General features: G+C 38.3%; 1 protein-coding gene across 6 annotated transcripts in view; it reads right to left on the reverse strand.

Annotated features, from left to right (window-relative positions):
• The window catches only part of ptprsa (protein tyrosine phosphatase receptor type Sa), a 216,680-nt gene that overhangs the window by 117,518 nt on the left and 86,685 nt on the right, over nt 1–12,477 (reverse strand). For all 6 annotated transcript variants that reach the window (XM_088426524.1, XM_088426528.1, XM_088426526.1 and 3 more), the window contains exon 3: nt 224–449. In XM_088426524.1, the coding sequence (XP_088282650.1) occupies nt 224–410 (187 nt within the window). In that variant the 5' untranslated portion in view covers nt 411–449. The remainder of the gene's footprint in view (nt 1–223; nt 450–12,477) is intronic.

Raw genomic sequence — 12,477 nt, forward strand, 5'->3', positions numbered from 1 at the left:
GGGTTTTTTTTCCCTGATTTCCCCAAAAAAATGACAAAGGCAATTATTTTTGGAGAATGACATTCTGTTATACGCTCATGCCATGAAATGGATGGCAGCAGCAGAAGGAAGGTTACTCTACGACTCTACGGCATGACTTTGTTGGACACCATGAAAAGCAACCAAATATTTTGTCAGTTAAACAACTGTCAATACGTGTCTTTGCAGTTTGACTGGTACTTACATAAGGCGTGTGAGCCAGTGAGCAGCAGTGATAGCAGCAGAGTGGTAACAGGCAGCAGGAGTGGAAAAGAGAGATGAGCAGCACACCTTGTGGCCATCTTGGTTCCAGTGGGCGTGTGAGGGGGGGTGGGGCAGGGGTAGGGGGCCTTATCTCTGACCTGGCTGGAGAGCCGAGGCCCCAACAGCATGGGGAAGATTGACTTCTGCTGGCAGGATGGTTTGGCACTCTGCAAGAGGAAACAGACACACGCGGCTAATGTTAAATAAGTATTTCTTTAGGTTGGTTTTTTGCTTGGTTGTTTTTTCAGACTTTGTGAAGCCCAGGTGATCATTACACACTGGGGGGTTCAAAACATCATAAGGACCTATTAGCCTTAAACTATATTAAATGAAATTCAAAAAATATAATACAATACAAATTTAAAATTGTTGTAGAGACTAAAGACCACAATTGTCAATTTTAAAATGTTACCTTTCATAATATTCCTTCAGGTTAAAAATTAAACTCAATCAAATTTGATATTAACCTGACCAAGCCCTCCAAACTCAAACTTTCAATGGCGAGCATATTATTCACATACATTACATTTCCTCTTTTTTGTTTTACAAAATAAGTTGCTTTTTTGGGATTGTCTTCAAAAGTGCATCAAGTTGTCAAAATGAAATGAAATGAAAAAGTTTTTCAGTCCAAAAGGGTTTCTGGCAGACTTCAGGTTTATCTCTAGTTTTCCAGAATCTGGCCTTATCCTTTTTGCCAACGTGTGGTTTGAATCTTTAGTGCAGTCGCTGTAATTTTGCTCATTACTCGGTTCATTCCTTTGTTCCTCCAAAGGGTGTCACTGTTTTCACTATAAGTTGTTTTACATCTTTGAATTTCATTACATTCTTTCTAGCTCGGGCACACGAAGAGAATGAATCTTTATTTCATCAACTGTATAGAATACACAAAATTATGTTAAAGCGGTTTGTAGTTTGTGTTATTTACATGCAAACAAAGCAGATGTCACATTTTACACATTTTATACCCAACACTTAAATGAACTTACTGTAACGTATGTTGTATTATTAACAAGATTTCCAACTTTGGTAATGTCACTGACAGAAACAGTTTTCTATCCCTCCATAGACCCGCATATTACGAGTGACGTGTAAGCTAGTGACAATTATAGCAACTTTGGGCTAGGAGTGGGTTACACAACGTACTGGTTGGCAGCCAGTGAAATGGTGCTATTGTACCACTAATAAAGCACAAACAGCAAATCCACCGTGTGTGTGTGTGTGTGTGTGTGTGTACGTACGTGTGCGTGTGTGCGTGTGGAGGGTGGAGGGCATACTTCTATCAAGCATTACCTTCTGACATTGAACTGCTTTTAATACACGAACGATGCGGTAGAATACAGCACCTTGCCTGAGAAGAGTGGGCGTCTTTGAGAAACCTAGCTCAGCTTTCAACACAATAGCCTAGCACGCGACCAACACGCCGTGTAGCCGTAGTTTTCTTCCTTTGCCTGGCAGGTAAAGAAAGTCCTTGGTAATGACTAAAGGGAATACGGACAGATGACAAGAGCAATTGTCTAGGTGACTTAGAGAGTGATGTGCTTTTTGTTCTCACAGTAAACAATGTTGGAGGTAGCGGAAACCTTGCCATGCCTGAGGGAGATTACTCCATCCGTGCACAGAGGATGGCCGGGGTTATGATTTGTGGTCTTCTCCTTAGGGCAAACCTTTTTTTATCTGCACCTCAGCTAGCTATACAAACTTCACAACACAATTACAACACCTATTGTTGTTGAACGCGCAAACTGAACATAACCTAAGGCTGTGTGTGGGATTGGGTTTAACGGTGGCTCTGCATGACTCTCTTTACTGCAGTTCTTTGCTTGACTAAAAGCAATGACTGAAGGTGTAGGTTTGGGCTGTGCGATTAATCGAATTAATTCAATGAATCCGTACATAGCAGTACATAGTTTAGATTTTGTCCAGAATTACCTCTTTTAGTACCTACCATTTTTAGACACTCCGAGATTGATTAACACCTAGATAGATTAACACTTGAAAATATTTGACAAAATACATATTTAAGTAAGTAGCTGGGATTGAACTGAAAATGACATCACATGTGCTCAAGGCTCAGGTAGCGGCCACTGAATCATGGTTCAACCTTTGAATACCACATGATCAACATGCACGACATGAATAGCCATTACCTAAGAATTGAGCACAGGTGATGTCATTTTTAGTCGACAGCAAGTAGAAAATGTTTTTCAATTGTATTAATTGTATGTGAAAAATAATTTAGCAATCAAATTATTTATAGAATAGAGTAACGTTACTGCAAAAAATGGCTTAATAAAAATACTATCCCTTTAAGCAAGTTATGCACAAGCTTATGAGTGTTAAGTTTATGTTAAAATGAATTTGAAATGAGTTTTTATTGTTTTTGTCTTATTTTTTTTCCATAGGATTTTTTTAAAACAAGGAAAACCTTTAGATGAATGCTGGTTGGGTTTATTTCTTCCATCAAAATAGAAGAACATCACAATTTTATTTTGTGGCCATGTCGCTCAGCCCTACTTAGAGGAGATATACTTTGCATTGTTTTTTAATTTTAAAAATATAACATGTCACACAAGCCAAACAAACCAAGATCAAGAACCAAAGCACTCTTTTGCTCTCTTTTAATGCCTGCCTGAAATGAGCCTGTTTTTAAGGGGCTATGTTGTCTCATGCAAATGAGCCATTGCTCACCTTGGTTGCCTTCTACTGTGAAGTGTGTACAAGTCTGTAATGTCGAAGGCAAGCATGGGGCATGTTATCAAGGTCGTGACTAAGTGAAAATTCAGACTAGGACTTTTTATGGCCCAACTATTCAACTGAAGGTTTTTTCCTGTATATAAAATTTTGAGGCAGCCGCCTCCACATAATTTCAGCGGGCCCCAGCTCTAAAACCCCTTACATCATTAAACCCATTGGGTGTCATTTTCATCTGCAATTGCAGTATTACATTGGACCTACTGCACGGTGTTTTACCAGAAAGAGCTGGAAGCCCCTCTTATAATTAAAAAAAAGCACCATGTATTATGTGTATTTTCTCTTCTACTATTAATGTGTAAGTTGGGAGAGTTTGTGGATTTTCAAACAGGTGAATATGTATCTTGTGCACAGTGTGTTTTAGGGATTTTCAGCGATGCCTCTTGCAATCAGTAATGACTATAATATTTTCCAGGCTGAGGATGCGACAAAATAGTACACAGTCAGGTCAATACTGTTGAACCCAGAGGAGTTTGATCATAATTCCTGTTGTAGCGCATTCCAAAGATTTTTGATTGGGGCTCAGGACAATGGTCTTATATTCATTCACAACCGAATCATCTACCAATGGCTTGATGAATCTTTCTTTGCACACTGCGGCACAGTCTTGCCGGGATACAAATTAGTTTTGGTGACACAAACAGGAAGCATACAGATTTCTCAAACGTTTATGTAAAATGACAGTTATGGAAGTGATACAGTTAAAAGGTGGATCCAACGACTTGCCCGCTTCCCTCCCCCAAAAACGGACCATTAAACATCTGCCAGTCTAGAACGATTAGAGTAACAATGATGGCATAATTTTCACTGAGTAATGTCACCAGTTAATGGGCTTTAAGCACTCTCACTTTTACACTGTCATACTAAGAATGAAGATGGTTTTCCATTTTAATATTGTTACTGATATGATTGAAAACGTATATTTAAAGATGTAGAAAAGGGAGAGGGCAGTGAATATTTATACCCACCAACTTAGGGTATATGACAGAGACGGATTAGATTTAGTAGATAAACAGATGGAACAATTCTAGAGTTCTCTGTGGTGGGGCGACAGTGAAACTTAAATGTTCAATCAAATTACACAGCTTGCTATATGCCAACCATTGTTAATGTCCTGCCTTTAGCCAACTCCTTTACATAGGAATTGAGAACAAATTTCATTTTCTTATGCTTCGGTCTAAATGTTACAGTAGGGTCTAACATTAACAAGGGCCGAGGGCCACTGCTTGACTGTATAGAAATTTAATGAATAAATAAATGTGCCCTTGAATATGAGCAGAGTATGAAATGTTTTAAGCACCAGAAAAACTACAAGGAATAAAAGCGTTTTGATTTTTCAACATAGTCGGAGATACGCATCCACATTTCTTAAATACAACGCTTAAAACCTTTGCGTAGTATTTCATTCGAGTAGTTTTTACCTCAACCAATGAAATATTATCTTTATTTTTTTGCCATATTGATGCGAAATCCAATGCACACGACAATATGATAGATTGAATGTATACAAAAGGGGAAAAATGGTGTCTTTCCCAGGGATTCAGTGCATTTAGGAGCTTGGCCCTCAGAAATATGTGTTTATTATTTAAAAACAGGGAAAAATAGGGGGTTGTGTGTGAATCTGTGGATGATGAAATCCCCACCATTATGCAAGAACCAACTGTATAAGGTTTCTAAATATATATCCTTGATCAAAACAGTCATCGTTCCAATCCTCTATGTTCTTTTTTCTATTCCCTCATTTCCTCCCTGCGCTTCCTCCCAGTTCAAACTCATGCATACTAAACTATGCTTGCATTGCAGATGTGCAGCCTAGAATCACATGAATTTGCATGGAAGTGCAGGACTATTATGTAAATGTTCCAGCATCATGCTTTCATTTCCACCCAGTATATCCTGCTAAAACTGTATCAGAGTAACTTGATATGGGGCACACCTGTCATTAGCTGCTATACACAGGGAAGCCCCACAGGAGGCAGACTAGCTTACGCAACAAAAACGCCTATTTCTGAAGGATGCTCAAAGCATTTACATTTTAAGTATAACTTACAAGGGCAAGTTGCTCCACATTCATATGCAGCAGGTGAAAAGGTAAATCAGAAATATTCTAATCTTGAAAAGAACATTCCAAGAAAAAGTTGATAAAAAATTATTTGGTTGCAAGTCGGTTTGAGAAATGTTAAATGAACATGGAAATTCTTGCCTTGCAATAAAAGAAGGCTTAAGTTGCTATTTTCTAAATTTACTGACATTGAAACTCAACACAACAGCAATAATTTGCTATATAGTACCAAAACGCTAACAAAACAAAAAAACATGCAGGTGTTGCTTGCAATGGCATCAAATGACTGCTCAATTTGACTTGAAAGTTCATTTGCTCAAGAAGAACAGTAACACTGTGACCTTATTACAGGAATGCAACATTCTCAGCCCTGGAAACCTCTCATGAGAGTTGCTTTCCCACGAGCCTCTGCCTTTGACTGTTTCCAAATTCACGACCCCTGTAAATGTTGTATATACAGTATGTCGTGTTGACTGTTGGTCTTGTATGTCTGGAATAATTAGTGTTGCTTTGAAAGGAATCTGGTATATAAATTAGCAAGGAAATGTCTCATTATATTTCAGGTGGTGATATTCTAAACTGTTGCAAAAACAATAAGACATATGATAGGCCTCTACTGATATATTTAAAAGCATTGGTCGTGTAGTTCCACTTAGCAAGACTTGCAAGGCTTAAAGTCAAACTCTACACTGGATGAGGCTGAGAGCAGCAGCCGTCATGTCCATGCTGTGGGCAGGTGTGGCACCAGGGAAGCATGGCCGTTCAGCTGACCTCCTTAATGCAGACTTTATTGCCCAGCCATTTTGTTTACCACTAAGGGGTGACACCTTGCTCCCAGAGAAGATGAACACACACATGCAGACGGAAGCTGTTTGCTTTCTGCTTGTGCTCGTTTGCAGCCGTGGCCAACAATCATTGGTGTCAAAGGACACTGGTAGCACTGTCCATGATGACAGCCAAACTGGGACAATGCAAGCCAGTAAAAGAGAGGAATGGTCGGATGGAATAATGTATACAGGGATAATGAATTAAATCAGTTGGGAGCTGAGGAGTGGGAAGGTGAGGCTGGTACGAGAGTCCTTGATGATAAAGATGCACTTGATTGGATTGGATATGAGTGTGTAGGGGGTTGGGGGGGTGCGGTAGCTGTAGGTGTGACATCACCTTCTGGCCTTCTGCCAAAAGACTCAGACAAGCACCACACCAACTGGCCCAAGGCTTGTTGAGCGCCCTTTAAAAATATCCACAGGAGAGGGAAAGAAGTGTTTGAAGGGCAGCTGGGACAGCTGTGGATGCATGGCTCATATTCACGCTAGAATTGGGATGTGGGTAAGGCAGAACGAGAATTTTTTGAACTGACTGAGAGGGAAGAGGAACATGAAAAAATGGCCCTAACCTAAAACCCTGTTGAAAATCTGTTGAAAAATTATATATAAAGTATATATCTTCATAAAGATAAAGTTCAACATTTTATTTAGCAATGTTTGCTAATTATATCTTAACTAGTTTCTTATAGTTACAAAAATAAAAGATCAAAGTAGGAGTGCATGTGTTTTTCTTTATCAGCCTAGTTAAAATGTGTGATGTATTTTGCCTTTTTCCATCCATCAAAGACTGCAATAGCAGATAAACCCATGGGTTGTTTTAACCTAGTGAACACTCAAATTATTGTCTGCTTTGCCAGCCACCGCTCCATTCAACATAATAATCAGGCTGGAGCCTCTGCAATGGTTCTTTTCAGAATTCAATTAAACGGCTCCTCTTGTCCTGAGAGAACTTTGATTAGTTCTGTCTCAAGAGAGGGAGGAATAAAGCTTGCTCTCACAAACATGCACATTTACACTCCATGATGTATCTATGAAGACACACTTCAACACATGGGCGATCTATTTGCTCACTTCATAAGAAACACTGAATGGGGATTGTATAGTTATGGTGACTTCTGTAAACTTGATTTTTAAAAGGGGATAACAGCTGTGCCAATAGATTATACAAGGTACATTTGTGAATATTAGTATTGTATTGTAATTTACATTATTGTATAATCATGGAGCAAACAAGACATTGCCTTTAAAAGAAATACAAGTAGTATCACCATATGATTTAAAGAAAGTTTGATGTTTAGTTGACAAACACAACCATTTAATGTTTTAACAACAGAGTCAGACTGAACCTCAGCTGCAAAGACAGCAATATCTGAACATTATCTCTGTTGTAAAAGGAGAACAACTGCAAAAAGGCACACCCATAGACTGACCTAAAACGATCCATTAGGAAAGTGCTGGGCAAACTGCAATGCTGTTTCATTGTACAACACAGTATAGAAAAATTATCATGGACTGCAAAGTACAGAATAATTTAAAAACAATGAAATCTCACAATGCATGCCAAAAAAGAACAAACATGGAATGTCGGTTTTCTATTTCTTGTAAATAAAAATTAACATGTCTCTGAATTGGATTAAAATTCAAATCGGACTGTGCACAGGGCATTTCCATCGGTGACAGACTTTCTGTCCAGCATCAATACCACAAAAAGCCCGGCAAAGACAAATGTTTAGATATCAAAGATGACTGTTTATCTATCTATCTATCTATCTATCTATCTATCTATCTATCTATCTATCTATCTATCTATCTATCTATCTATCTATCTATCTATCTATCTATCTATCTATCTATCTATCTATCTATCTATCTATCTATCTATCTATCTGTGTGTGTGTGTGTGTATACCAATTTAGATGTTACTTTGACAAATAGAATCTACTTTCCCGCATATGCTGGCACTAAACACTACACTGCCAAAACGAGGCGCATAAAGATGTCAGACAAAAAAATAAAAATAGACAGACGCAAATTATAACCGGAATTTGTGACCACAAAATGAGTCACAACGGACTGTTCTCTTGCATACAGTAACTTCTTTGTGGAATAATCTTGATTGCAACTTGATCATAATACGAAATAGGACCTTGACTGAAAGAGCAACAAGAAAAATGATGTGACTGGAGCTACACTGCTCTTTGAAGCTTTTAAATGTCTATTTTTGCTGTGCAACCCCGCCTCAGTGTTTTGTACCAGATACCCACGTGACAACATAAAAAAGTGCTCTGTCCTTTGTCCAAACGTCTAAGTACAAGGCTTCATCATGTGACCTGCTCAGCATTTAGTCAATGCTTGGTGTGGGCGATAATAATGCAGCCGAGTTGGCATTAATGCTTGTTATGGAAAACACACACACACACACACACACACACACACACACACACACACACACACACACACTGAAGGCTATTGTGAGTTGGTCTTATTTTTCTCCCACCCACAGCAACAAAGAGTTGATTTGTGCCCATCAGGACTCTACAGTGGACAACGATGGAAAGTCAGTCATGATAAGAGAGTGAACAGTCTAAAAGTAGACTGAACACACTTTGTATCATATGAGAATATTGACACTAACCACCCGTGAAAATGTTGCAGTTAACCAACAGAAATTCACCCCTTCACAACCATTCCCCACTATCCAAAGAAACAGTTGTTGTTTTATTTATTTATTTTTTTTTTACCCAATCTTTTTCACTCATTGATGGTCTGATTTCTTTTCTTTAACACAATCCCACAATCTATTTGCAAATTTTCGGATTTTTGTTTGTTTGTTTGTTTTTCTCCATTACGAGTGTCATAGATTTTCACTCTCAGTTGCCAGGGTGTATCCCTAACCCTGACGGATTTTTGGGTTCACAGATGATACATTTTTCATTTATTTGTACCAGGAGCAAGAAATGTTACACAGCAAGAGCATTCTAAAAACATCAGATAGTTTTAAAACCAGGAATGTAACTCAGACGTCTTGATGATGTTTATATATTTAATGCTTTGAGCATTGAATGTCTGAGCAGATTTGTCACAATTCCTTTTTTTTTTAAATAATAATAATGATAAATGCTTTCCTTGGAGCCACCGGCTGCAAGAGTGGTTAACAATTGGCTCCATTCCAATAAAAAAAACAAACAAACAAAAAAAAACAACAACGTGCATATTAGCTCAACTGAAAATGTGCTCCGCCATTGACCAGTCCAGGGTACAACCTGCTTCTTGCCTAGTATATTAAGTTAACATGGGCTACATTTACCCTGAAGGAGGACCTTGAAGTATAAATACAACAAGCCTCATTTAAAGATTTTTTGTTTGTTTGTTTAATGTTGATTCAAGAGTAACTCATTCGCAAGGGCTGTTGCCGACAAATGTTAAAAAAAGGCAACTTATATATTTGTTGATGCCAATTCGGAATCTTTGAGACCAAACCAATGCCACTAACACACATATATCTGCCCATTATATGTGATGTGCTTCTCTGCATAGTGTGTGACACAAAATTCACACAACAGATAGTGAAGTTTTCTTGAACCATTATAACAAATAAAATGAAAATTTGTCAATCAGTCAGGCTAAAATAATGTCATTGTTGTCAAACATTCCGTCAAACACTGCACTCAATATGAAAGGGGTGTGAGACCAAACATGTCTCATGTTAAGTGCTGGACTTTGAAGTCCATAATATGGAACAAACTGAAAACAATTATGTAAATATTTTTCACTGAGAAAGCACTTTTCTTTGATGGAAAAATTTAATTTACATGGTTTTCATCAGAAAGCAGCAATCGATAAATCATCATGATCTCAACAGCGACCACCAACACGAGCAGCATTCATCCCTTAAAACACCCCTTTTCTTTTTCTCATGCAACACATGGGAATTTGCAAGGCAAGCTTATAAAACCCAAGTACTACGAACAACTCCCCCATGCAGAGACAGCCCATTTATTTTGAGTACCAGTGACGAGGATAAATATGAGAGTGATGGGAGTTGAGGGGAGTTTTGAGTAGGGTGTTGTGGCCAAAGGTGAGAGGTCAGACATCTGGTAGATGTCTTTAAAATCCTCTTTTTCCCCCTCGTTCAACAGCACACATTCCTTCACAGCAGGATACAGCTAGCTAACCACCCATTTGAATAGATTCAACACTATCCGTGTATCATTAGGAAACAAGTTTAATGGTATATCTATTTTCACGTTACCAGTTATTTGCTAAGATATACACTTTGATATAGATTGTTGTGCAAAAAGAAGGAAAACCTAATGTTTCACTTTTCTTTCTTTTTTTCGGTTGCAATAGGCCAAAAATGTGTCTAATGGGTTGTTTTTCTACCTGAATGTACCCATGCTGTTTTAAAGTGAGGTGGGGGTTTAAGAGCTTCTGACTCACTATGAATTCCGTTTTGCCACATTGGTGCTTTTGTGCTGTGTCACTTTACACAGAGAATGGGGAGAAAAACCTCTGCTGTCGCTATTTTTTTGTGTTATTTTTCTGAAAAATGATCACCCCCCCCCCATATAACAACAGTGTGATTGAAACTACCTCCTAAAACAGAAACAGTTTTATAAAATTACAAATAAATCATACAGCGTATCCAGTTTCCTTGGAGGCAATCAGAGTCGATGAATCTAATTGACCAATGAGTGCAACAGGCTGCCTTCAAGACAAAGACGCGGATGTGCAGGAACGTCTAAAATGGGGGTCATGGACTTATTATTGCCAGATGGATGTATTATATTAGGCCCAGACAAGACTGTGGAGCCAGAAACAACCACCGCTGTCTTTATACTCAAGACGTCATTAAGCAAATGCAAAGAAATACTGCAGCCTCCCACAGTTAGTTTGGTCATTGTGTAAAAAACAGTGATATATACAACTATATTTTTGGTTCAAAGTTCTGTTCATGTGACTTTTCATGACAGTGGTTCAGAGTTGCTCACTACAAAAGTAACGTGTTTTAGAAATTAGACAATCCCAAAAAAAGGATTAGCACTGTGATGGTCTACAATACACTGCTTACATGCTTTAGTGAAGATGGTTATGTTAATTACCTTGATTGAGATACGTACGAGTAAGAACATGACGCAAATAGATATCATTCTTAATTCATACTTTCTACTGTCAGTATACACATTATCAAATGTTTCACTCATCATAGTAAAAAAGTAATTGTTTTCTTCCTCGCTCCAAAAGTGAGGCTGTTTGTAGTTTTTTTCTGTTTGTTTTGACGGCGTGCTCAATTCAGCGAGGTTTAACTAGCACCACGTCACATATTTTAAGTACTTTTTGTATCAAACAGATCAAGATTCTTTGCAGTTAGAGAATGTGCAGAGGCCAAATCATTGACCTGTTCAAATGAGGTAATCCAAATGCGTTTAAATGACCACGTATTTAAGTTAGAAAAGGGGTAGCTCAAGAGACTTATTAGGAGCTTTAAAAACCCCAATTTTAGCTTATTCGAGACATTGCGCCAATTTTCATGGTATTTCAAAACCCGAATAGGGTTTTAATTAAGCTATTGACTGCATGTAAAAGCTGTCAGTGATGATTCGCCTTCAAAAGGTTTGGTATAGACTAGCCCTATTTTCATTGCTCATAGCTTCTGAGAGTGTCTGATTTCTAGAATAATCTGAAATCGCCATAATTTATAAAACAACCTGCTGATTCTAAAATAACCACCTGTCATCCTGTGAATTGGTTCTAATTAAAAGCATTAACCCTATTATCAGGGATAAGCAGGCACAAAGGAACACGGAACGGCACATCACTATCGGCAGGCCTTTGTCTCCAGAAAGCATCATTTGTCTGTGACTTAAAGATGGGTTAAGCCCTTGCACGTTCTTTGGCAGATCTTTTAAAGCAGCATGTGATAGAATGCTGTGAGAATGAACGAGCAGGTGTGTGCGGCTGCATCAGAAGTATAATGCCATTTAACTCTGAAGAACACCAAGGCTTAAGTGACAATTAGCCTCTAAAGAACAATCAATTGAGCAAATATCACACAAGGCCAGTGTGTATATTTAAATGACTCAATGTCAGGGCAGTAAGCAGACACAGAACAGTTTCTGGGGAGCAAATAAAGATAACACCAAACCACATCACTCTTTTTTTTTTTTGGCAGCAATGTTGACGTTCATTTAACCTACCGACTTATTTTCTTTGTTTTTTCTTTCCTCCTTGTGTCTTTTTCCTTCTATAAGTTCTCTACATGTTATTTGCTTGATTCTGGTGCACATTTGGATTTTTGGATCACCTTCGTTATTTATTGAACTGAAAAAAGAAAAAAAAAAAACCTTGTTTTTTTCCAAAAGCCCGAAGGCCTTGAAATGCATGCAGGCCGGTATCCAAAGGCTTTAATCACAGCAAAGGGAGTAGGCTGACTGGAGAGTCATGATTTGTAGCAAAGGAAGGGGAAATAGGGACATGCGCTGGAAATTGAGAGAGGGAGCGTGAAGGCAGGTGGCTATCAGGAAATGGTTTTAAATAATGGCTTGAACGACAGCG

Source organism: Hippichthys cyanospilos, chromosome 10 (genome assembly GCF_059441005.1).
Source record: "Hippichthys cyanospilos isolate Australia breed blue-spotted pipefish chromosome 10, RoL_Hcya_1.0, whole genome shotgun sequence".
NCBI lineage: Eukaryota > Metazoa > Chordata > Actinopteri > Syngnathiformes > Syngnathidae > Hippichthys > Hippichthys cyanospilos.